The sequence below is a fragment of the Accipiter gentilis genome, chromosome 12, assembly GCF_929443795.1.
Source record: "Accipiter gentilis chromosome 12, bAccGen1.1, whole genome shotgun sequence".
NCBI classification, from domain to species: domain Eukaryota; kingdom Metazoa; phylum Chordata; class Aves; order Accipitriformes; family Accipitridae; genus Astur; species Astur gentilis.
Window position 1 is genome coordinate 35,974,803 of NC_064891.1, and position 24,990 is coordinate 35,999,792.

Genomic DNA, 24,990 nt, shown 5'->3' on the forward strand with positions numbered 1-24,990 from the left:
ATAACTTTGATTTATTTTCATCAAGAGCCTTAGGTGTTTGCCAGTAGACTATAGATAACCTGAAAGGGAAAGAAAAAAATATTGTGGCTAAATACTACTGCTGCTAAAGAAAAAAATGTGCTTACTGTAATAAAAGAAACAAGATGGAGCATCACCTCCATGCTGATCGTTCTTGTGATGGACTTTCTGAGAGTTTTGTTTAATGCAGTGTTTCAAAAGAAGTTGACAGAGTCGTTATGAAATATGTAGTGCCAATAGTGCAGACACTTGATTATCTGTTTAAATTTAAGCGGTAGTATAAACGTTAGGAGGGTCAAGGTGCCTATGGAGATAATACTTAGACTGACTGACAAAGATGGAATAAAACTTGTTTGCTGTTATATTAGTCTTGGTGAAAAATTTTAATACAGTTTGGGGGATGGTCGTGTTGGTTTTTTTATCAGTGTGTTAAAAGTGGAGTGAATGGAAATCTTTTGCATGTTCACTCATTACTTTTTTTTCATCTGTTCACGTTGCTGTTCTAGATTCATGTTTGTGTTCTTTGATTTAACTATAGTCATCTGCATTTTTGGGGCAGAATAACTATCGCTTTTTGCTTATGTCGCTCAAGTGAATCTGCCTCTTTCGTGTCCTACAAACAGTTTATTGTGCATCTTAAGCTTTTTCTCTTTTCACCTATGGTGGATGGGTTAGCATTACACAAAAGCCAGTTAGACCGAGGTTTTGCTCAACAGCATGCTATTTTCAGAGCTGCCAGACACATCTGTGAGAGTATTCTCCACTGGGAGAGCATCCAGAAGGAGCATCCAGAGGGAAGGGCCAGTTAACCAACCAAGAAAGCATGCTCGTGTGCCAGACTTGGTCAAGTCTGGCCCGAGCACGAACGCCCTGTGGCGGACAGAGGCACGGCCTTATCCACTGAAGCCTTCCCACAGGCCTACCGCACCCAGCCGTATTGCCTAATGACAAAGCCACTTCTCGGATTCAAGCTGGATTAAGCTCCCATTGTATAGATGTGTGTTGAAAGCAAGGCTCATGAGACGTAGCCCTGCTCGGGACTGATAGCAGAGGTTATCCGGGTAGGCACAAACACTCCTGTTGATCCAGGGAGTTCGCAAGTTGCACTCGATCAGCGTGCAGGCATGCAGCAATTCAGGATAGCAAAGGAAGGGAAAAGCCTCCTGGAATGCAGTCCATGAGCAGGAGAACGCATAATTAAAATGTGCATAACTAGCTTGTGTTTTTCCCTTAACATGTGAAGTGGTTAGATTTAATCCTACAGATCACTGAGGAGAGTAGAGGGAGAACTTGAGGTGTCTGGAGTTATTAGAGCATTTTTCAGAAGATTTTTGGTTTTAAAATACAAAAATTGTGCAATGTTTTCCTGCTTGGAGCTCACAGCTGAGAGAGCAAAGGTGGTTGCTGGGGTGAAGTGTGTAGCTCTCCTTCGGTGAGAGTCGGGTTGTTGATGTGTGTGTACATTATTGAACTGGGCCTTTCTGATGATCTGCTCTAGTATGTTTGGCTGCGTAAGTACCCTTCAGAGGGACCAGTCCTACTTGTTCCAAGCTGCCTGTGACCAAGGAAGTTGCGCAGCATTTGGGGCTGTGGAGAGTGGTTTAATGCAAGAAATGTGTATGACAGGCATGTCTTAGAGACCTACAAATACTATATGTAAAAAGTACGATTGTTCTCATGATGCATACCCACTTCTTGAAAAGGTAGAGACGGGCTTTTATGGCAGTATAGGGGCAGGAGTAATGAAGGGATCACCTAATGTAGGAGGCAGCAGCTTACCTGCTCTTTCAGTCTGTGTTTTCTTGGCGCCTGTGCTTTGCCAGCTTTCGACTTCTGCCCCGCACAGCCACGTGTAGCTCCAGCCAGCAATCTCAGGCCTTGCGCAGGGCTGGTGGCTTGCCTTGCTTCAGAGCGTTGTGCATACAGGGAGGCTGAATGAAAAGTGATTAGCATGCCCCTTGGGCTCGCCAGAGCCTGTGATCAAAGGCCTCTTGCTGGCAGTCACTGATGGAGAACATCATCCATTATCTTTGTGTCTGATCACTTCCTAATCTTGGCACTAGCTGTTCTCGCAGTTCCTCTTCTGGATGGCAGGGAACTGAGGTACGGGGAGGACCAAGGAAGGAACACAAAGCAAAGCAGGGGCTGGTCCCTGGACCCTGAACTCCAGAGTAACATCCTGGATGCTGACTGTCCTCCTGGAAGTTACACAAGACCTACATTGCTGAGGGAAAGAAAGATCATGTTTTTCACAGTATGTAATTTTTCATTTTGCTCACCTCTGTTTTGCTGTATTTCGTTGATCTGCTCTGGCACATACCAGGTCTCTCTTGAAAACTGTATCTTTGCATGCACAATTATGCCCACAGGTAATAGGAAACCAAGGTTTCAAAAGAAAACCTGATCCCATTGCTAGATAATAGCAGTTTCCTAAATAAATGTGTGGTTGCCCCGGGGTTGAGGTTGTTGCCAGATGCACCTTTTTTTGATTGGTGAGAACAGCAGATGACGCTTCATGGCATATAAGTGCAAGAGAAAACACGGGAGCGCAGATAAGCAGAGCAAGCGAGCCATCTGGAAAGAAGAGTTGAGAAGGTGTTAAAGCAGCTGCTTGCCATGGCATTTGGAATGCTAATCTACATTTTGCTGAAAGGTAGGTTTGGAGGAGGCTTTTCGATGTTGTAAGATACAAGGCTTTTTTGAACGATAGTTCAGTCTTTCTGAAATAAGCAGTAGGGGTGGGAAGCATGCAAAGACGTTGCAAAACAGAATTACTTTTTAAAGAAAATTTAAAATAGAAATTTTAAAACTGGATGAGATTTTAACTGATAGGGCATAGTTTAGATGCTTTGAAAAGAAGCTACTTAGACAGGTGAATAGGTGTAACATTGTATATTACAGGTATCTGTGTTGTATATTGCATAAGGTAACAGAATGGAGAACAGAATGGATGTGTATTTTGGAAATTTGCAAACAATGGTTTGTTTCCCCACAATCATTATTACGCTGTGGCATAAGGAAGTTTGAGGCAAGAATGTTTTAAATTAATTGTTATTCTATTGCTGCATCATATCACAATTGTATTAAGTGGGTACATGTTTTCTGGATGAAATGAACCTTGAATAGATATATTGAGTTTTTCTGTTACAGTAAGCATCTATTTGCATTACACAGCAATGGGGGCACTGAGTGAAGAGTCAGCTATTACTGTTTCATCCCTCAGCACAGACTTATGGAATAATTGGACAAAAAACAACGCTGAAGGTATTTCTTTTTTGTTCTGTTTGTCTCTATTAGTCTGTCACTTAAACCCCAAACCAACAAACTCTCCCCCCCCCCCCCAACCAAAAATTCAAACAAACCCAAACCAAACAAAAAACCCAACAAAATCTATTATGATGATAGCTGCTATAATGGTCCTGTCACTTGGACACTGTTGAATTTTGTGTGTGTTTTATCTGTGAGATGAGCTGCTTTCTTCAAGGAACCTTAAAAACCTCTCTGAAGTAATAGCTGCCACTCCGCTGGGGTAGGCTCAGTGTTGACCAGCTAAAGGATCATTTATCCAAAGTCAGTTATAATTTGAAGAAGATAATTTAAGGCTAATTGAGATGGATGATCTGCATTTCTGATGGCCATTTCTGTTACTTTTAACTAGTGCTTGGTTTCTGGCTGTCCTCAGCGTGAATTTTTATGCACTCAAGTGAGAATGCAGCAAGCATAACTTCAAGTGATGCCTTCTCATTACTGTTACTCAGTAGTTTCTTTCTTTGTTGCAGTTTTGCTTTTGGCTATCACAGCTTCCACAGCCCTCCCTCTTCAGACTGCTAGCGCTCTCTTTTCTTTCTTTCTCTTTTCTGACTGAAATGTGAACTCAAGCTATTTACCTGCCAACATCTGAGACCAGAGCGCTGTGTTTATCCTGCAAGCTGCATTCTTGATGTTACTTCAGGTGCTAGTGATGTCATTACTTTTGGAGAACTGTGCGATTTGGAACTGAGGTTTTGGCAGGTCAGTAAAGGAGGAAAGGATTTTAACCGTGATACTTATTAATGTCTTTGTACTTTAAAAAGAACATAAACATGCATACAAATCATCTTCTGTTAATTGTAAGTCATCACAGAATGTCTTACAAGCTTTTTTTAGTAGATGCATAAGCTTTTTATTTTTCTCATAACAAGTCAAACTGTTTTTTCGTTTGGTTTTTTTTTTTTCCTAACTTTGTCATAGTGGTACAGTGTTATAGATATATATACACTCATCCATATACTAGATACATATACAAATACTATATAAGTGGGTTTCATATATATGTATGTAAGATATATTTATTTTTATATATATACACATACATATGTATGTGAAGTTACAATGATGTTGATTTTTGAGTGCAGTAGTTTGATTTATCAGCGCAGCACTGTGGTCTGGTTTAGTGGATTTGTCTGTGACACGATTCTTCCAGAGTTGCATACAGCAAACAGGAGTATAATGAAGTAGAATTATCTTGTGACTTGTTAAGTACCCTGTTCGTGTTATTTCTAGAAAGCAGGAGTTATGGGTCATGTTTTAACAAATAAGAGGCTTATTTACAGGGACACAGCCATGTCTGTTACTGTCCCATGTACCTTTACGGTAGCTGTGACTCTTGCAATTCAACTAGATATCAGCGCTTTTAGTTGAGAGCGTGTTCCCCTCAAAGGTGGAAGCAAATTCGCAAACATACAAGCACACATTTTCATGGGTAGTTAAAAATATATTTCAGTGGACCTTTTACAAAGCCACTGAAAAGTTAAAAAACAGCATTTCCAGAAAGAAGATTGAAAAGAAATGCTTAAAGAGTCACCAAAGAAACTGGCTGTATCTCTCTGAAGTTTTCTTGTAGCTCCTATTCCTGTGCAAGTTAAGTTTATAGTAAGGTTTATAACCAAGGTTCAGTAATACTGGATCCGAAGAAAATGAATTCCTGGTTAAGTATCACTGGAGGAACTGGCAGTTTCTTGTGGGATTGCAAGTCCTCTGGGGATGTTAATTTCTGCTCAATCCATTTGCCTCCTATTTACAAGGTCAGGCTGGGCCTAGGAAACATTAGGTTTAGTGATCAGCTGGGGGCGAAAACGTAATGGAGAGGATGCCTGGCTGGGAGCTGACACGGTAGGGATAAAGAACTTCTGACACAGTTTGGGCTGAAGGGGAGCCTTTGTAGCAAAACAGGCAGCTAGGGATAAGGAAGGGCTTGGTTGTTCTACTGGGGGAAAAATGAGATCCTTTCATTGCCATGAGCTGCTGCTTCTGTGCAGCCTGTAAGGGAGGCCCTGAACCTGGGGCTGACCCCTTCCCTCCCTCCCCTTTCTTGACTTTCCATGACGCACCATACTTGAAGGCTGAGCTGTCGTGGTCTTAGTGGCTGACTCTTTTTGTTGCCGGTCTGTCAGTTTTGGCATGCCCAGGCTTCCAAGTACCTGTAGTTTTGATTTCATGTCAGATCTTGCCAAGTGTATCTGTTTGAATGACTCAGTTACAGGCAACTGTCAAGTGCTTACACAGCATGCTTTTCTTTCCTCACGTGACATGAAAGGGCACATGGATGTGTTTATTCAACAGCTTATTTAGTATCTAGGTGGATAATACGATATGAATTAGCATAGTGCTCTGGGATGGGTTAGAAAATCGTTCTTTTTGTTTTCAAGACTCATCATTCTTTCAGAGGTAATTTGTACTTTTGCAATGTCAAAATAATGAGCGCTTAGAATTTTAGTGTGTACATTTAAGATCTGATCTTGCAACCCACAATGGACAAAGCTCTTGCTCCTGACAGTGAGGGAGGAATGTATTGTTCATTTGTCGCCTGCACAGCAAGGTGTTTATCTCAAATGCTTTCTAGGCAGGCTTCTGCTCTAGGCTGACCTTTGTTTCTAATGACAGCGCTAACTTTCACGGCACTCAGGGGAAGAGGTTTCATGTACCTGCATGAAGCGAGGTTTCTTCCCAGGCGTTGGTAGATGAAAGGCTGCCACCTCTCGGCACCGGTGGGGTAAATGAGGAGGTATGTTCTGGCTGTGTGAATCCATCGGGTGGAAGTTTGAGTAGAGGTGGCTGGTGATATCATGAGTCTGGTGTGTAGATTTGTACCGTCTTCGTTTATTTTTTTTTCCCTGTGTGGCAGAGATACGAGTGAAATACTAAATCTGTGCAGTAGACATCTTCTCGGGGCCTAGTAGAAGAGTAGTACTGTGGGTGGCGGGAAATGCACATTAAAGCGTCCTGTTGAGTGCTTACGTTTAGTGGTTTCATAGTGCACTATTCAGCCCCCTTTGGGCTGAAATGGTGATTCAAAACAGTTGGTGCCTAAGTGTTTGAGGAGAGGCACAGGGGAAGCGTGAATGTGCCATTGCCTATTTTGTGAAAGTCTTCCCTGCAGAGCTTCCATGGCCGGTCTGCAGGTACATTAGGCCTACGGGAAAATGGGCTTTTACAGGTCTCCTGTGTCCTGGATGTCCTTGGCATGCTGAGCTCTTCAGCTGTGTTGTGTTTACCACGTGCTCTGTTTTCCATTGTGCTTTTCCCAGCAGCGAGAGTTGTATGGTCCTCCTGTGCAGAAAACAGTATCATCCATCTCTTGTCATAAAATCTGTCTTTTCTTCCTGAAATCTATCCTTTTTTAAGTTGTTCTTCTCTTCCTTCAATCTGTCATTCCGAGGTCTGGTCCTGTGCTGACTGTCCAAGCCAAGAAGCCTGTCCGTGGAGCTTGTCGGCGGCGTTCCCAGAGCCAGCTAGAAAAGAGGCAGACCTTGATACTAGAGCTCATGCGTAGCCAGCACCGGCATCTTCCTTTGCAGAGTGTGTGGTTCAAGGCTATGGGGGTGTCTGCCCTACACAGGGGCTTTCTGGAGCAGCGATACCATTCTGGTTTCAGTATATGGGGACAACCTAGCTGTGGTAGTGTAGAGCTTGCTGTTAGGTGATGCTGCACACAAATCTAGTCTGTGAGCTGCTTCAGGTGCTCCCCTGCTACATCGTAGTGTGCAGTAAAGATAGGGCCTCAGTCTGGGCATATCCTTCAGTGTGTATGTATTGTCATTTGATTGCTAGGTCAAAACTATGGGTTTGGTCTATAGTTTCTAGCGCTGTTTCAAGCTTTAGGTCTGCCATCTCCGCAGTGTGAAGAGAAACTTGTGCTTTTTCCTTACAAGAATGGAAAAGATGCCCTTTTCTCAGCCCAAAGAAGTTCATTTTAAAGCAAGACATGTTTTTTCCACCTCCATAGCTTTTCCTGAGAGAGTGTAGTAAACCAACATCTTCTTTTTCAAGCTGACTTGAATTGTTACTTGTTCTGTCTGAGTCTCTTGATAAGCTGGAAGTCTGATTACTTTGTCAGGTTTGAGAGGGCACTATTTTCAAAGTACTGTTGTTTGATCTGAGTAACAGTGATAGCATCATGCCTCTTAGGTGTCCAAACCACACGATTCACAACTGAAGTTGTGAACTGCTCTAGCGTGCGGGCGTAGAGTAGAGCAGCTGTTTGCCATCACTTGTCATATCTGTGATGAAGCTGCATAAAGGATGAAGGAAAAAATCACCTAGTTTGAGCGCACAAGGGGGATTCCTGCCATTAAATGACTCAAACTGGAATTTGATCAGGAATTTAGGGGGTTGGTGGTATTAATTCTGAAAAATGTGTCGTGCAGGACGGCTAGAGGCTTATGTCTATGACAGTGGTTCCATCAGTGTAATATCTCCAGACCTTGATTCACCACTTAGTCAGAAAGGAAGGTTTCTGCTTGCTGTGTGATTGTTTAGTCACTCTGAGCAGAACTTGTCACCTTCCTGCATGATGTTATTTTTCTTGTGGTCATAACTGAAAGCTGTTGTTGACATACACTCAGTTAGGAAATCACCTTCAGCCATCACTAAACCAGTCCCTTGAAATAGTAAGACTTTGCTTGGACACCCCACCCCACCAGCGATTCCTGTAACTGGGTAGAGAGACCAGTTCAAACAGATACTTCCTTTGATGGTGAAGCTTTTGAGCTTTCTCTTCACTTGCCGCACCCCTGCTCCCATGTTACAGATTCATGACAGCCTCTGCACTCCTACACAGCAGGGTGCCTCGCTCCTGAGCTCAGGCGCTCTTCTATCAGTATGTAACATTGATGTAAGATCCCCAAGAACAGTTTTGACTTCTCCTTTATTCCCATTTGAGCCACCATGGTTGGCAGTAAGGTAGTAATTTTCTGTGTTTTCAAAGCCAAAACATGCTTACTGGCCTGGATGCATATAATTTTGCGCAAGTTCAGGAACTTAACGGTAGTGGACGTGCTTTTGCACGGTAAGACCATCTGGGCAGTTTGGATGCTTATGATCATAATTGGACACTGCTAACATTAGACCATGGAGAATGGACAGAGGGAGCAATCCCACCATTCATCACTCACTCATAGCTGCAGAGCTGGGAGGCAGGAGTGTTAGAAATGCAGCCGTTTCTCTTGTGATGGGGAAAAGAAAAAAGGAATTAACTAATAATTTGCATTCGGACTGGGAAGCATACTGAGAATAATTCAATGCTCTCAGGGTCCTAAACCCCTTATATTCCTGGGATTTTTCTGATTGGATTGCAGGTTGGGTGGTGCTGATGTCACCCTGGATGAATCTCCCATAATCATTTTTATACATGCTTCTCAAGAGCAAGCAATTTATTTACCATTTGTTCTTTCTCTAAAGCTATGCTGGAATGTCTTAGAAGCTTGTTCTGCTTAGCGGTGTTTGAATGTGCTCACAAGACACATTGCAGTAAATCTGTGCATTAAGTGTCTTCTGCAGGCAATGTCTGTTCAACCTGAGTTGTGAAAATATATTCAAATGATTATTTTTTTTCCCTAAATATAACATGACTTTTTCCCCTTTCACAGTAGACTACACAGAGCAGCCAAAGCTCTTGAAGCTTATGCAGACCTGTCTTGAAGAACACCACAGCTATTGCATCAATGGGCTCTGTGCTTTCCACAGCGAATTGAGGAAACCCATATGCAAGTAAAGAATATTGCTTCTAAGTACCTTCTTAGAAAATAACAACAATAGCATTGTTTCTTTGTCTGCTACATGTTAACTAATGTTATGTGACTAATTTTCAGCAGAGCGTAGCTTTCAAGTGCCAGTCAAGTATTTGCAGGCTTAAAGTTTGGCACAGGCTCGAGTGCTGTGGTGGCTCAGGACTGTTAACGAGGCAGTAGTGCTGTGCTAGTGTAATACTAAGGAAGGGAGAGGGAAAATACATAGCTCTGTAGGTCACTGCCGTGATGGCATCTCAAATCATAACTGGTGCTAGAGTAAGTAGTAGAGGAATAAGTAGATTTCACAGTGAGCACAATGAAGGAGGCAGGATCTTCGAAGATGGCAGCTGCAGCTCCCTTATTCCACAACTGCTTACACAACAACTGGGACTACGGTGTCCTTAAAATTTTCTAGGATTCATACTGGGCAGCTTTGGCCTTTGGAGACATAGTGGCAGCTAAGGATCAGCAGAGCACAGTGCTCTTTGTCCACACCCTCCATGATGAGGGTATGTTTAGACTGCATTTGCTGCTGTGACTGCAGTAATTGAGCTAGCTTTAAACTAGATAGACTGGGGCAACTGGTAGTCTTGGTGGAATGAAGAGGTTCTGACTGAGCACCAGATTCAGACCATCCTCGTTTAGACTTGTTCTAAACTGTTTAAAACTGATGAAAACTAACATATGTTTCTGAAATACAAAGCATAAGGAATTCTGAGTAATTTTTGCATGTTGTATATTTATTTTGTAGGTGCCTTGCAGGTTACAATGGTGAGAGGTGTGAACATTTAACACTAAATTCATATGCGCATAATTCTTATGAACGCTACATTGCTGTGGGAATTGGTGTAGGAATACTGACAAGTGGGATACTTGCTGTCATCTACTGCTACGTAAGAAAGAGGTATGGGAGATATGTAACCTTACTACATTCATCTGAATTATAGTGGGCCAGAAGAAACAGTGTGCAGACTTTTGAGGGCCCTGGGAGCATGTTATTCTTGCCTGTTACTGATTTGCAGTGTGATCTTAAAGGAGCTCACATTCTGTACTTCTGCTTTCCAATCTGCTGGTCGGGTCAAATGGTGCGATTGTCTAAAACATGGGTTTCATTGGGGCTGCCTGAATGGGTTGGGTGATTAGATTTAGGTTCTGTTTAGACTGCTGTGGGTTTAGATTTGTCTGATTAAAATCACATGATGTTGTCCATTTTAGATGCAGGAAGTTGAAATCACCCTACAAAGTCTGCATGGGCGAGACAGCTTTATGAAGATCTGGCGTTGGGACACTTGCCAGTTTGCCTGTAAACGAGAGGAAGTTCTGCTAGGAAGGGCACCCCGCGCCATCTGGCAGGTACCCCAGCCTCGCTGATGAGATGAAATAAAGGGAATGACAGAGCGAGTACATAAAACGAACGCCTGCAGAACTGACGGGCTCCATTCACTTTTGAAGAAAGACTTCCTCTTTTTAGTAAAGGTTGCTAGACGAGCAGGTCCAAACAGCTAAGGATGCTTGTAGCCTTCTCAGCGCTCTCCTGTGGTTGATATTTGCTGAGGGGAGGACTTGTTTTAGCAGTTTTCAGTCATTTCAAGCCCTAGTACAGTGTTCTGCTCTTGTCTTTTCTGTCAGTTTTTTGTTGTTTGGTTTGTTTTTTTCTTTTTTTTCTTTTTTCATCTTTTTTCTCCTCTGGAGGAAAAGCACAACCTGTCTCACAATGGAGTTGTATTCTGAATGTCATATGCTGACAAGAAACCGTTTGTGTTATGATTTCAGTGTCTGCTGCCTATGTGTGTGGATAAACAGCCCTCTTCCAACACAGCAGTTATTTTCAGCATGCTAAGCAAAGGCTTCTGTTGCCACAAAGGACAAAATCTTAAAATGCTTTGGACTGAGGAAAATGGATGGTTCTCAAAAGCTTACTTAAACTTGGGAATAGAGAGTAAGCAATTAATGGAAAATTACATCATGACACCTCTGGGCATGGCAAGTTCTCGCTATTTTCATAAGCAAAGGAATCAGACATCTTTCTCAAAATGGATTATTGAGTGTGTTCTTGACAAAGAACTCTACTTTTCCCTAACATCATATAGCAGCTCATGAGATTCACAGAACTTCATGCAGAACATTACCTTGCTGCACCGTGATTTCAGCACAAGACTTGAGTTGCTAGAGAAGCTGGAATTTTGTTATGAAACTTCAGTATAGCTTTTTTCAGGAAACAGACTGTCTTTATTCCATTCTTATGTTATGTGCACAATGTGACCACTCAAATAAGAAAGAAATGACCATAAGGATTTTGATCACGCTGGACAGACAGATACATATTAGATGCTTGTTTTTCTTCATCTTGTCTACGAAGAATTGCAAAGGTAAAAAGATTTTGTTCAAGGAAAAGGGGAGAAAACTGGTTCTGAAGACAGTGGCACTAACTGTGACTTCTCACTGACAGCTGGAGTGTTTGCTAGTGCTGATGAGACTTGAGATGGCTCTAAGAGATTTTCATTTCAGCTGTTGCACGTTGTCAATGCATCCACTATGCTTAGTCATCTACAAGAAAAAGGCAATTAGGTACTTCGGGATTTTATGCGATGATATAGGCTCCTAACTCTAGGTGACCTGCTGGAAAGCTCAATTTCTTTGTTAACGTGAGTTAATTTTCACAACAGAATGCATGTCATTTGTTGAAAAACCCCTGTGTATTGTGAGACTACAATGATAATGCTGAAATGTGTTTGAAGGACTGGGTTTCGAACAGGTAAATGTACATTTGGCACTCCAGTGGTCTGAAGTTCAATGGGCTTCTCCCACAGGGGGCTCTTGGTCAGTAGCTGAGTCATCTTGGCTCTCCATTTGATACCAATAAATAAAACAACACGTCACACACTGTTTGGTTGGAGTCCCCATGCAACAGACTGGAGCAAGCGACATGTGCATACACAGAAAGGATTGTTGGTGAGGAGCTGGATGGAGACAGACAGTCCTTTCCTTTGTGCATTGACATGAGTGTTTTCTAAGAGGCACTGAGCTGATTTTCCAACTCTAAGCCTTTTTGTTTTCTTCATCTCAAGTTAAATCTTCAGATCTTTGTATTGTTTGCTCCTTTCCATTCTTCTGACTTTTTCTTAGTATTCGCTGAGAGACAATTTCTGCTCTTCACAAGTTTCACGTCAGCTTTCAGTAGTTGCCCTAATGTTTGCTGTAGTGAGAGTGCAATTAGATGTGAATTACAATCTGGGCATTGTCATGCACACACATACACACACACCACCCTTCACCCTTTGCACAGGCATAATAGAAACATGCGTGTCATCAGGAAAACACAGGTGAGAGATCTTTCTCATCGATCTTGGAGACAATTTTAGAGCTGGACAGGGCAGAGGATGAAAAGCCTCAAAGCTTTTGTCATGTGAGTGAATCTCCTTCTCTGCAGTGAGTTGTCTCTTCCTGCATGCACATTTCAAGTGTTGTATTAATTTCTAGAGGACCAGCCCTTCTGCATCGCAGAGGCTGGGTCTTGGAGCAGGCACATGCAGTAACACAACTTGCTCAGGGTGTACGTGCAGTTGTTAAAGGAGTTCTAAGGGCAGGAGTTTGACCAACTGGACTTTCACTTGTGCAGAGAAAGCTGTCAGGGAGAGATGGATTTTGTTTGAATTTAACCGTTTGCATGTCCTCTTACTTTTTTGTCACCCTTTACATATCAGTGACCAAGCAGGTGCCTTGCAAAGTGCTTCTTTGAAACTACTGATTGCAGTGAGACACTCTGTACCTATACAAACACATAATTACTTCCTTTTTTTAATGTTTGGTTAAACATAACTGGGAAGGAAGGTTTATTTCAAGACCACAATTTAGCAGGAGACTAAATATTGAAATACCTTTTCTAGTTTGCTTTCTGGTCCAAGGCAGCCAGTGGAAGTTTGCTGAGATATTTCTGCTAGTGGAAAAAAAGCTCGAGCATGAAACACCAGATGAGTCTGTGCCATGCAAAATGAGACTTTGTCTAAGGGCAGAATGAGAATAAAGCAGAATGATGAAGATGGGAAGAAGGAATGAAAAGCAGGTCTTTGCTTTATTTTCATTTTCTTTTTCCAAGTGGTATTGAGGCTTCCAGAAATGGGTTCCTTGCTACCTGGGTGCTGTATGCCCTGCATGCTGAAGCACAACCTCGGAGCAGGCTACCAGCTTCTCAGACATCCAAGGCTGGTGGCACCAACACAGATGACAACTTTCTCCATCAGCCTGCAGTGTTTACAGGCTGTAGCCCATGTGAGAGAAGAGTGTTGTCATTGCAGTTTTAAGGGATTTCATCAGGCCCAAGCTGTGTTTGAGGCATTACTGCATGAATGAATCACTCTGCTGTTTGATGCAGTGACCTGGCTGAGGAAGTCTGCGTTGCCTCAGATTGCTTCGTGGAGTCAGCCATGCTGAGCCCTGCCTTGATAAGTGACAGATGCTACTGGGCTAGTATGGTGTGTTGCTGCTTACAGTGCTGAATTTCCTGCAGAACAGGCCTGTCAGAGGATCAGGATCATCTTTCCTGGCTCATTTATCAGGCTCAGACTCCTTCTGTAATGGCATAATTAACAGAGTCGTAAGCTTCTGCTTCCTATTAGCTGCACGTGCCAAAACCTGTCATTTCAAGAGGAGACCCTGTGTTTGTTTGGCTTTTAGGCAGTCCTGCATCAGCTTTGTTGGGGCACCAGCTCAGCAGGGCCAAGAGGGAGACCTTAAAGACTGGTACCTGCCTTTTCAAAGGACAGAGCATTTGCCCTGTGTGTGATCCTGGCTGGTGGAACCACATTGGCTTTTCCTGCAGCACATCTCTCAAGCCTAGTTGCCCTTAAGCGACCCAGCCCTCTACCTGCTTCCCTGACATCTGCAGTCACCACACAGGTGTACTTTGTTGCTAAAGCTTGGCTGTGACTTGAATACCTCCCCTGAATTTGACACCCATTTTCTATTGAAGTGTGTGGGTGGCCTGCAGTTTTCCTGATCCCAGCAAGGTCTATTTAAAATGGTGAGATGGAAGCCTGTGGAAAAGATGACTATCCTTTCAAAACACTGCTTTTAATCTTGGAAGGAAGTGTAAGGAAGTGTATTGATGGCTAATGTTTGGAGTATGCAGTGTCCCTGTCCTGCCTGCCTGTTAGGGTGCACTGTTGATTAACAGCGGTGCCCATGACTGCACACGGCTGATTCAGCAGCCTGAGCTGCGAGGGCACAGGAGCAGCCAGGCCACTGGCCCGTATAGTCCGATAGCCAGCCAGCAGCTGCAGACAGTGCCAGAGGATCCTGAAGAAGGTTTTAGACATCTGGTGGCAGGCAGGTAGGTAGGAGACAGTTTTACCTCAGAGAAGGTTTTCTCTTACTCTTAGTAACCAAGAGTATGTTTTGCATAATAAGCCAGCAGGGTTTCTGGTCCTTCGCACTTACTCTGGCAACCCAGCTTCTTCTAGTGCATATTAAAAGTAAAAAACTGATTTGTGCTCATGTGGCTAGCACAAGGCTAACTAGCATATGGTCTGAGTGTAAGTACTGGGTTGTGTCCTAAGAACTAGCTGTGAAACTGGTTACTTGCTAGTGGCTCTGGACTTTATGCAAAAAAACCCCAAACAAACAAACAAACCAACCCCAGCCCCCCCCCCAAAAGAAAACAAACCCACCGAAATCACATGGCTCTCTGCAAAATTTTATAGCTTTGTCATTCTTCACCCCCATTATATGTTTTATTTAATTTCTGGTCGGAAAAGTATCTTGTGAAGAGAAGGCTAACTTGGCAAAATAATTGATTTAATAATTAAGTTCAGAACAGCTCCAATGACCCCTGAAGCTTGTGGTCCCTAATGGATTTGTCTTTAGAGCATCCCTGTGAAGCAAGGCAGTGCTTTGGGGATGATGTGCTGTGGAGAGCTAAGACAGGGAGGCATTAAAAGTCACATGAAGGCGAGGCGTCAAACTTTTCAAACCTGCTCATAGTGCTGTAGTTGATGGATTGTTCTTCTGCCTCTTTGAATTCTTTTAAGAAATGGTTCTCTAGTAGATCGATAACACAGTAGCAGTACTGAGAGAGGGAAAAAGGGGTCAGTTTTGGTGAAATGGAAGTTTGATGGCAAACAGCAAGAGTTTCTTTCTGAATATTCATTTCAACTCTATATCTTCTGTGACATGAGTGCAATTTTTTTTGTTTTGGTTTCAACTTTTGGAGCTATTCAGAGAAGTATCATGATACAATGTGAGTGTTTGAAATAAGACAATTTGTGTAATGCAGATAAATAATTTGAAGGCTGTGTTCTGTCGACTCTGGCCCATCATAGGTAGGGTCTTCAATAGCCCTGCTCATTTCAGTAGCTCCTGGTATGGAACCGAACAGCTTCATGGCAGTGGGGTAGCTGGATCCAGCCTCTAGAAAAAGCAGCATGGAAAATGAGGAGTGGGAAAAAATCTGCTGGTTATTGCTTGCATTTCAAGGTATCACTTCAGTGGCCCAAAGGTACCAGTGAGCAACTTGACCTGCCAACTGAGAGACTGGAAGTGCTGTCTGCACAGCTCAGCGCTCTATGGTCTCTCTGCATTGCAGAGCTCTGATGGCATCTGCAGTGATGCGTGGCTGCTTATACATGTCATGTTGTTAGCCTTACTCTGAAGAGGGAGATGCCTGTAGAGGTCCCTATTGTACTATAAATCCAGGAAATCATTTGGGACTCCTTTACGACCCAGTTAACAAACAAACAAAAAAAAAGTGCAGGTACTCATTAAAAGCTCAGTGTAAGTAGTCATTAATCATCATGACAGCAATAAAATCTTGTACTATGAGTAGACTTTGGGCTGCTCCTACTCTCGCTGAATTGAATGGGAGCAAGAGCAGGCTCTGTAAGAAGCAGCTCTTAGCAAGCTGAAGGAGGTGTCACAGCACAGCTGACACGGCTGATTTGCGCAGAAGAGGGAAATGTTTATTGTGGTATTGCTGGGAGCACTTTTATGCCAGGCCCCTTTTGCTAGTTGCTGCGCAGATGGTAATAGCACGCTCTCAAGTGGCTGCTGGAGTTAGAAGCTGGGGCACAGACTGGTTTTGATTGAGTGCGGAGTTTGACTTGGTGTGTAAGCTCATTGCCTGTTTGGGCAGGTGGACCCCTAAATGAGAGGTTGGATAACTGCAGGGGGAAGAGGTGAAGGCTTCTTTTCTAGGAGGCCAGATGAAATGATACAACACGAAATAGAGGCACAGAAAAAAGACAAGTTGCTTTATCCAAGTTGCATGAAGCCAAACATTGGCATAAACCCTGGGCCTTTAGCCTACCCATCCAGGATCCAGGTGACTACTTTTCTCCTGCTTGCAGGCCAAGATTTTGCCTTTGTATTGAAGGGAAACAGCAGAGGCCTAAGGCCTGGAAAGAGAGCCAAGCTGCCATTTGCTGGATGTGGGAAACATTTTAGTGGAAGGATAGGAATTGGTAGCACCGAAGTCTATATATCTTTTTGTCCATCTTGTTGGGGCTTCAAATTGATAAATGTTCACCTAGAAAAGGAAGTAAAAATGTAAGCAGTAAGTGACACACAAAAATAAGCACAACAGTCAGAAGACTTGTGTCATGGAGTTTTCCATGTAGGTGATTTTTAAAGATTATTTATGGTCCATGTCCTGCTATTAAGTCCATATAGAAGTGACAGTTCACAACATAGAGGCTGTCGTATAGCCGGTCCAAACCAATTGTTAGATTGCATGAGTCAAATGAAAATTCTAATTTTATTTTTTAAAGATATAAGCATAAAAGCAGTCTGAGACAAAATTTCACAGACAAATTAGGGTAAAAACTGTTTTAAATGCTTGCTCTCTGGAGCAGTTCAAGATAAACTGAACTTGGGAGTTGAGGCACATCTTGCATAGCCATTTTGGAGGAGTTTTCCATCTGATGGTTTGAGGGGGTTTTGCCCTATTGTGAAAATAAGGCCACTTGTGAAATTGAGCTGTAACTCTGGGCTCAGTTTTCCAACTCATAAAAAGGTCAGAGGTATCCAAATACGAGGTTTTGGTTCCATGTCTAACATTGAGTCACTTAAACACTAATTTTTAATGAAAACTTCATGTTTAATTTATCTGCTGAATATTGGTAAACAAGTCCTTGTAAAGATTCCCTAGTGACGTTTCTCTTTCACAGTATTTTGTCCTTTAATAAGCAAAAATACTGTTTGCTGTACTTTGAATACCTGATATTCAAATGCCAAGATGTGTTTCCTGTTCATGACTGACCAAAACGCAGCACTGCAGCATTGCCGTTGGCTGATTAGAGACGAGCTGATGGAGACCCAGCCTGAGGTGGCCAGCGTGGGAAAGCTTCCTGGGCAGCTTCTGTCTGTGAGCCCCGAGCTGAGTGCCCATACCTGCTGTCTCAGACCTGAATTGCTCCTGGAAGCCCAGTCTTTGGAGTAGCTGTTGCTGTTTGCAAATTGATCTGCCATCACCTTCAGCTTCCCAAGGCAAGAAGCCATGGTATGATCCAGGGATGGGAGTGTTAGAGCTTTGTCCCTATCCCTCTGTGAAATATGTTATGCTCTTTGCTTTTTTTGCATTGTTGTTTGAGTTTTTTTGTTTGGGGAGGGAGGGGGAGGGCGAGAGACAGGGAATGCAAGAACTCTTCCTCTGTCCTCCATGTTCAAGACTGGTTTACAAAGATGCCCCTCCGTAGCTCCATCTGACAAATAGCACAACCAGGGTTGAGACATGAGAGGACAGGGCCACGCTTTGCAAGAGCATCTGACTAACTCGGGCAAAGCTAATTTGGTTGACATCATTTCTATACGTAAGACTAAGTCTGTTTGTGTCCCATTGTTATGGCAAATCCCATGATGAACTGCATTTTATTGACTTCTGCCGGCCGTTTGACAGAGCCCGGCAGCAGATTTGAATGTGAGTACTGTTCCAGGAAGCTGTCTTAATAGATACTAATTCAGAATTTAAAGGTTGCGGGGCAACAGATGGGCCTCATGGGTAGCTGTGACAGCTTTACACAACAGGGAGGACCCGGGTGCTTTGGTGCATCCCTGCTTCGTGAGCCAGGTGGCCCAGCAGCCACTCACTGGGTGGGTGAAGCAACCTGAGATGAGTCAGTGGCAGGCAGGGGCAGCGAGGGGGGATCCTGAGTTATAGACCATGCCATGTAGCCAGAACATGCAGTATTTGGCTAATAGTTTTGTGCCTTTGGGATCCTGAGTTATAGACCATGCCATGTAGCCAGAACATGCAGTATTTGGCTAATAGTTTTGTGCCTTTTACCCTCTTTTCAAGGCTACAGCATCACACGTTGACGTGTGTTTATTGGAAGGATGCCGTTCAGGAAGAGAAACGCAAGGAGGGCCCCCAAGTGGCCTTCCCTGTGTTTGTGATTTTTGGAAACTCCTAGCATCTAAAGTGTTGGTTTGCTGGGTACTAGGCTTTGTAGCTCTGGCATGACCCGTGGTGGACTTAGGCAGCTTAATCTGCCTTCTGTCTCTAGCAGTGCAAGCACTGAAGCTTGGCATGCTGGGATTTATCATCATTGGAGATGTGGGCAGGGAGAGGAGGGAGAGGAGCTACTGGCAAGGGTGGGAAGGCAGATGCTGCAGCTGGACTTCTGAATGGGACATTGTGTCTGCCCTGTCCAGATGAACAGGACTTAGGTATGTGTTGGTCCCAATCTTGGCTGCTTTCAACAAATGCAGCCTTACTGATGTTAGCAGTGTCGGTGTTGATCTGTGAATGCTGAGGATTTCCCTTGCGGTGGATAACGCAGGTCTAGAAGAATAGCCAGCCTGTCTTTATACTCTTATTTTTCTTATCCAGCAAGGGAAATAATTGAATGCACAGTTCCCATTTGTTTAGGCTATGGGGCCTAATCTTTCTGTTCGACTTGAGAGCAGACCTGGGTCCACACATAGGAGCAAATCCTTTGATACCTGAGGGATGTAACAAATCGGTGGCTGTGAAAACCTTCAAGTAGGAGTTTCTGCTAACTTCTCTTGCTGCCTTATTCTCAGGGTGGTGGTGAGGTGCAGAACTGTGAATTACAAGATAGGTATGGACAAGAAGACAAAGGCAGGTCGAGCCTGGCAAAAGGCACTGTGCTTAATGAACTTGTAAAATCAGTCACTTCCAAGGTGATCCTGTAAAACAAGTCAAAAGAAACAGGATGGAGTATTTCAAAGCAAAACAAAATTCAAGACCCAGAACTACCTTTGGGAACAGCTGACTAGTTCCACTAATGGCAGAGTAAGATCTGTGGAAAGTCACAGGAGATGCATATCTTGCTGCAGCAGCCTCTGTTTCAGCTGCGTTCTGGTTTCCCACTTATGCTTTTACGGCTGAACAGCTCATCGTAGCCCCTACGCAAGCATGAACATGCGGAGCTGGGCAGCTTGCATAGCCTAAAACAACAGCTCTTAACTTTCCCTGCTGGATGTGTGAACCCCTGTTAAGTGAGCGCAGGTGCCAGCAGTTGAGCTGACTTTGGTAGTTGTGTTGCAAACCCCTTTTCAGTAGTTCATGGGCTGGTGGTGTAAAGGATCTGATTGAACAAAGGCACATCTGATTTTGCTCTGGTTGCCAAGCAGGCAGAAAGTTAGCCCTGTTAAAGCAGTGCCTGTGGCTCACTGTGTGCTCTCATAATCGTGTATCACTTGCATGAGCTTCCGTGTGTGTCCAACAGCTAGAGGTTAAAGCATGGTGTTTTCTCATTTTCCACCTAAAAGTAATTTTACAGCTCTAACTGCTGGTGGATGACTTCTGCGGCATCTGCTGCCACTTTCAGAGCAGTGCCAGGTTTCAGGCTGTCCAGGTTTACTGGCGTGAACCGGCACATTGAAATGCAGACGGAACTTGTGAGGAGCTGAAAGACAGGAAATTCTCTTGCCCTTTCCCCTTGCCTTGTTAATACCACTTCTCTTGACTTTTTTGGTGGGACGTTCACAACTTCTCATGTGCAAATACATTTGAAAGTTCTCCCTCAGGCACTTCTCAGCCATCTCCTGAATTCCTTCCTCCATCGCTAACTACTTTTTCCATCAAGATTAAAGCAGCAAAAAAATGTTCTCTATGGGCTAGGTGCTCCCCTGTGCGTGAAAAATGTGTGCAGGAGCCAAGAAACACCAGGAGTTTCTTCCTGATTGTTCCCAAGAAGAATGGGGAGTGACGCAGGCAAAGGGCATGATCTTACACCAACAGGCACATGCTCTGAGGCCTGCACAGAAATGGTCATGACCTCAGCAAAACAATAAGGAGTTCGGGGGCAGCCACACCGAGTTGTGTGGCCCCGCACATTCCTCCCTGACCCTTTCCTTCTGGTCCAGCGTGGTTCCTTTCAGGTTCATCCTTCCTGGCCTACCCAAAGCCGGTGTCCCCTCTTCCCACCAAGAGCAAGTGACTTGATGCAGAAGGAAAACACCTAGATTAACTCTGTGTGGAGACTGTTCCCTTGAACAGGGCACAGGGGAGAGTCGCAAAGGAGCATTTTAACCCGAGTCCTGAGCTCTGCCAAGGCCTGAGCTACACCCCACTGAGAACAAACTGTGAGAGGTCTCATGAGTTGGGAGGAAAGATGGAGCCTGCTGTCCTTGCTTTCTTCTCCTGTTACTCAGGGCATGTTTGCCTGGTTTGACTTCCTCAGTTCATTTAGGCAAAGGGAAGATCCCCCTGTGTGGAGTACCGCTATAAACTTGTCCAGTGCCCTCTTGTAATTCAGGTGCTGTATTCAAACTGCAGCATGGAAGGTCTTAAAAGGGGTGTTTAAAGATGATTCCAAGTAGGGTTAGCTTGATTGCTTTTTAAACCGTTAAGTATTTGTGAAATGTAGCAATTGAATGCCTCTACTAAAGGTTTTTCAAGAGAATTAATCATAAAGTAGGGATTTAAGATTTTCCCAGTTAGCTCTGACCTAACTCCAAGCCCTGCTGCAGGCTATAGTAAAACATCTGTTTACTTCAATGGATGCAGGCTGAGGCTACTTGGACCGTCTGAGTCCTTGAGTATTTAGGTGTTTACATATTTTGAGTGCCATGGGATTCTTAAAACTTCCCCTTCATTTGTGTTGTTTTCTTTAGTAAGAATTACCACGATATATAAGAAGAGCAAGGTAAAAGATACAAGCCAATATGCTGTTCAGTCACAGCAACTCATAAATGTAAGCGTGCTTTGAATATTACTCTAGAAGGTTAAAAAACCCTGAGCGGAGTAGAAAATGCAGGGTCACTGGACTATATACGGCCACAGTTAGGATAGAGCCTGTTGAAATCCTGGGCATTTTTCCATCAACTTCATTGGGCTTTGGAGCAGGCTGCAAGTGGCTCGTGGCTCCTGTGACACAGGAGAATCTGGGGGCGTCTGTCGCCTTTGTGCCCCTGCCTCTCCTGTTCATGCAGACAAAATGTGAAATGGTAGCAGAATTAACATTGTCAATTTTGAGCAGTGACTTGTGAAATAACACCTAGCAGCGGTGGGAATTAGACTTTGTGTATTTTTGTAAGTTTTTTATATCAGCTCTCCATCAGTTCTTCATGCCTACCACAGGTCTTCTGGAGACTCTGTGCATTATCCATAACTCAAGTGAATTAAGGTGGGAGTGTTTCTATTCTTCAGTACAAGTAGTTGTATCTATTTGTATTGAAAGAAGACGTGACACAGATATGAGCCAAATTCTCTTTATCTTCAAAACATTTGAATACATCTGTTTAAGAATGTGTGTTGCTTTGTTATTTGCTCGTTCTTCCTTCAGCACTTTAGCTGTGTGCTGCCACATGCAGAATTTCTGTTATGCCAAATCATGTTTTCTATGATGAATGCCTAGTTGACATGATAATATATAGTCAAATGTTGACAAAGGTGCCCTGTGTGTATGATAGAAAATCTCTGACTTAAATGTGCATAATATACCTTGTGCTGATGCAGAGCTGAGGCTCTGACTTAGGTATCAGGTGTTTTGGTAATGCTGAATAGCAAGTTTGTCCTTTATTTCTCATAAAAATAATCTTTGTTAACTTAGAACTTGGGTTCACACAGATCAGTGCATGTGCAGAAGGCCCTGCAGAAAACATCCCATTATCCTGAAAACAACTCAGGAAAAAAACCCCAACAAAACCAAACAGTTGGATCCCATGTGCGCACTGCAGTGGCCCTCTGGAGCCCCATCTGAGTGTCCGGAGCAGGGGGCTCTGCCTTGGCACAGTGGCAGATCAGTGTGCAAAAAGATACACGTTAGGGCCTGCACAATCTTCATATTCTGCACAAAACCTTTAGTCCAGTCCTTTCCACACATTAAATGCCCCCAAGGTTTATGGTCCTATGCAGAATGTAAAAATGGTAATTAATAGTAATAATACAAAATTACAATTCCATATGATTTACTGCAAGTCACTGCCAAAGAAATCCAAGCAAAAGTTTCCACATATCACAGGGAATTCAGTGATACAGAAGAGGCTTGCATCTGCTTCAGGAGGCCTGTTATTTCAGAAGCTGGATCACAAACATGGGTCCATCTCAAACCATAGACCTTATAAATCTCCTGTATCTTTTGTAAAGCAACAAGCAACCTGAGTACAAGACAGGACCTAAAAGTTTATTTGGCCTGTGCTAAGGATGAGGAAGCAGAAAAGGAAAAAAAGCATGGGTTGATTCGCTGAGACCACCATGCACAGGATCTGACATGTCCAAACTTGCAGAGTAAATAGGGCTGAGGGACAAAGTGGTTGTCACATTTGAATATGAGCTGACAGTTTTGCCACTCTTAAATCTCTCTCCTTGGTCAGCTTTAAATTTGCATTCTCCCACAGCATGGGTCGAGGCTGTAGCATCAGGAAAAGGAGTCTGGGAGGCAGCCATTGCTACTGTGGCTCACCGTCCACGGAGGAAGCAATCTGTGAGAAGGTCAGCAGTCTGGATCACGGGAGATGCAGGTAAAAGTGACTGCCTCCACACGTGCATTCAGTAAGCTGCAGACACTGTGCGTGCCTTGGTGCTACCTTCAGAGAAGTATCAAAATAGCTACAGGGATGCCACGGGGCTGAAAGACTGCAAAAGTAGTTCGTAGGTGCTGGATGATGGTAAGCCAATACTTGGTCCTTAAGTAACACTTTGCATCTGTAAATCGAAAACCGGTCTCACCCTCAGCATGCACTGTGGAGGAAGCAGGCAGCATTTCAGCAGCCAGCTGAAATTATGTGTAGATTCCCTGGCCTGTCATACTGCGGAGAACGTGAAGGCTTCTCTGTCTCTTTTGCTTTTGCTGCTTGCCTCCTTCAGCCCTGCCATTCATGAACAACTGAGGGGAGTTTCGGGTGTTACTAATTTTAATAAAGTGGTTTTAGGAATGTTTTGCTTCTCTGGAGCTTTCATAACATATACTAATAGAGGCTTTTGGCAAGAGCAGTAAAGCAAATTGTTCCCACCCTCTCTTAGCATGTGGTAAGCAGTGTCTATCCCAGCAGCCACGTGACTGAAAGTCTGAATGCAGCACAGCACATGGTAAACTGGGAATGCCCTTGTGAAACACCCAGGCCTCTGTGTCCAGCACAGAAATGCCAGCCTCTGCCCTCCCATGGTCACTTTGCCCATGATCTCTGCCAACTCGTGCAGTTCTCCAGAACAGCTTATTTTTGAGCTGATGGGGAATGTTCTGTCATTGGGGTTGCACATCCTTGCACCATGGTTGTGTCTAAGCCTTAATTTCCTTTGCTTTTGAGGGCTTGCATCAGACTTTCAGGCACTATTGAACAGACATTTGTGTTTATCTGCCTACCTGGTAAGGGAAAGGTAAGCAATTTTTATGCTTTAAATGCCTCTCATATCTCCCCAAGGGCATTTAGTTATCTCATTCTTTAGCTGTAGATACACTTGTAGTGGGTGTAAGTTAGTTTCCTCCTGCTTTATCTGCAAAGCAATCTGAAGCCCAGCTGAGTTCATAGTGCAATACACAGTGATTTACCTTAGAACAAGTAGCGTCAGGACTTCACTCCACTGCCTTTTCCTCATTGTTCTAAATTAAAGAAAAAGTTTATGATCATTTCGTTTACAGTGAACACGTTTTTCAGATGCGGTTTTCTGTGTTCAGGTGGTGCTAATGATGGGTTAGAGGTGAGAAAAACAGGCCCAACGTTTCCCACTTGTGGTGGCAGCAGGAATGACGCCAGAGTGGTCTGTGCCCCCACATCGGTACAGCCAGGGTAGCTCTTGCAGCCAGAGTAAATGCTACTCTCTCAGTGGCTCAGAGAACGTCAGGAGTGGTCTCTCCTGCCTTCCCATTCCTTTCACCCAAGTGACTGGCATAGGAGGAGAGGAGAAGAAAATGGGGTCCTGTCGAAGAAGGTTTTGGTGACGCCAGCCCCATAAGGTTATTATGGGAGTTAGACTGAATTGAGACATGTTCTTGTTTTTTCTTGCTTTTGACACAGCATATGACTCACGTCTCTTTTAGCAACGTCTGGGGGAAGTGTGTGTGCAAGGCGGAGGAGATGCAGAATGGGAGGGTCTTAAGAAAGCTTATCTCAGTCTCCCTGGAGTTTTATGCAGGATGAACAAGACTTGTAAGTCCAGTGCCTATTTCTGATATATACTGAAAACTATTGGGAAGAAAAATCTTTGCAAGACCACTGGGTGCCAGGGTGTATTTTGTGCCAGGCAATCTTGGGTTTATGTACTGCTGTTCTGACCAGTTGCTGTTCAGGATTGTCTTCAGACAAAGCAGCAAATGAGGGTGATGGCTGTAGGGGATTGGAACTGGCGGATGGGAGGGGATGGAAATCTGCTGGTGACAGAGAAGACATGGCTGGGAGATGAGCTATGCAGCATCCAGCTGGGAGCAAGGGGAAGAGAAGGGCTGGGTTTTAGAGCGGGCCCAGCTAGGAGCCAATGAGGATTGCTACACGCCACACATGCCGCTAGAGAAATGGGACTGCTTTGCAA

The 24,990-nt window shown here is 43.8% G+C and overlaps 1 protein-coding gene across 4 annotated transcripts; it reads left to right on the forward strand.

Moving 5' to 3' along the window:
- Positions 1-2,217: 2,217 nt before the first annotated feature.
- EPGN (epithelial mitogen) lies at positions 2,218-12,109 on the forward strand. Of its 4 annotated transcripts, XR_007507773.1 has the most exons (6): positions 2,566-2,671; positions 3,169-3,282; positions 8,925-9,045; positions 9,817-9,969; positions 10,281-10,418; positions 10,839-12,109. XR_007507773.1 is itself a non-coding variant. In XM_049814885.1 (5 exons), the coding sequence occupies exons 2-5, from the start codon at positions 3,195-3,197 to the stop codon at positions 10,333-10,335; spliced, it is 417 nt and encodes a 138-aa protein (XP_049670842.1). In that variant the 5' UTR covers positions 2,218-2,272; positions 3,193-3,194; the 3' UTR covers positions 10,336-12,107. The 4 variants fall into 4 exon arrangements, 3 of the variants coding, with proteins under 3 accessions (XP_049670842.1, XP_049670841.1, XP_049670840.1); XM_049814885.1 differs by lacking the exon at positions 2,566-2,671 and adding an exon at positions 2,218-2,272 and having other exon boundaries at positions 3,193-3,282; positions 10,281-12,107; XM_049814884.1 differs by having other exon boundaries at positions 2,536-2,671; positions 3,193-3,282; positions 10,281-12,107.
- The last annotated feature ends 12,881 nt before the right edge of the window (positions 12,110-24,990 follow it).